Here is a 1322-nt window from a genome sequence, read left to right on the forward strand (position 1 = left end):
AAAAAAAAAAAAAAAAAAAGAAAGTAGAAATGTTTAAACGTTTCAAAAAAGCATGCCATACCATCATTTACTCGATAACATAAGTTACACTTCCATCTCCTTTGATCAAGAAAGCTGACAAAAGGATTGATGTACGTCCTGCATGAACGGCATCTCACAATGGTACTGGAGGTAACCACAGGCAACTGCTGAAAAAAACAGAATTATCTTTGTAGAGGAATAATCATCATGTTGAAAATGTAACTATTAATCCATCCTGTCTAAATAACTGTTGGGATATCATCATTTTCAGGAAAACCTAGAGTACATGATGTACCTAAACTGCCACACACAAAAATCATGTAGCTGAAATGTATTCATTTTAAACCCTACTGTTTTGCTCCAGGATCATTCTTATTAAAATTTGCCTTTAAAAAAAAAGTATTGGCTGGGCACAGTGGCTCACACATAATTCCTGCACTTTGGGAGGCCAAGGCAGAAGGATGGCTTGAAGCCAGGAGTTTGAGCCCAGCCTGGGCAACACAGTGAAACCTGACCCTCTCAAAAGATTTAAAAAATTAGCCTAGTGTGGTGACTTGGGTTGAGGTGGGAGGATCACTTGAGCCTGGAAGGTCAAGGCTGCAGTGAGCCATGATTGAGCCCCTGCACTCTAGCATGGGCAACAGAGCAAGACCCAGTCTCAAAAAAATAAAATAAAATAAAAATTAAACAAGAATGTATTTTCTCATTAAACATTCACATTGCAAAACCAAAATAGTAGGCCAGGCACAGTGGCCAACACCTACGTCTCAAATCCTAGCATTTTAAGAGGCCAAGGCGAGTGGATCACCTGAGGTCGGGAGTCTGAGACCAACCTGGGCAAGAAAGTAAGACCCTGTCTCTATTTTAAAAATAAAAATCTCCCAGGCTGGGCACGGTGGTTCACGCTTGTCATCCCAGAACTTGGGAGGCCAAGGTGAGCAGATCGCCTGATGTTGGGAGTTTGAGACTAGCCTGACCAACATGGAGAAATTGTGTCTCTACTAAAAATACAAAATTAACCAGGCATGGTGGCACATGCCTGTAATCCCAGCTACCCAGGAGGCTGAGGCTGGAGAACTGCCTGGGAGGCAGAAGTTGTGGTAAGCCAAGATCACGCCATTGCACTCCTGCATAGGCAATAAGAGCAAGAAGAGAGAAACTCCATCTCAAAAAAAAAATCCCAGGCCAGGCGTGGTGGCTCACACCTGTAATCCAAGCACTTTGGAGGCCAAGGCAGGTGGATCACCTGAGGCTGGGAGTTCAAGACCAGCCTGACCAACATGGTGAAACCCCGTCTTTAA

The 1322-nt window shown here is 43.5% G+C and overlaps 1 protein-coding gene across 1 annotated transcript in view; it reads right to left on the minus strand.

Annotated features, from left to right (window-relative positions):
* SEC24A (SEC24 homolog A, COPII coat complex component) overlaps positions 1–1322 on the minus strand; it is an 84165-nt gene that overhangs the window by 43026 nt on the left and 39817 nt on the right. Inside the window, exon 8 of the mRNA XM_037739954.1 lies at positions 62–188. Coding sequence (XP_037595882.1) covers positions 62–188 — 127 coding nt within the window. The remainder of the gene's footprint in view (positions 1–61; positions 189–1322) is intronic.

This window comes from Cebus imitator, unplaced genomic scaffold, assembly GCF_001604975.1.
Source record: "Cebus imitator isolate Cc_AM_T3 unplaced genomic scaffold, Cebus_imitator-1.0 Scaffold76, whole genome shotgun sequence".
In the NCBI taxonomy this organism is placed as follows: domain Eukaryota; kingdom Metazoa; phylum Chordata; class Mammalia; order Primates; family Cebidae; genus Cebus; species Cebus imitator.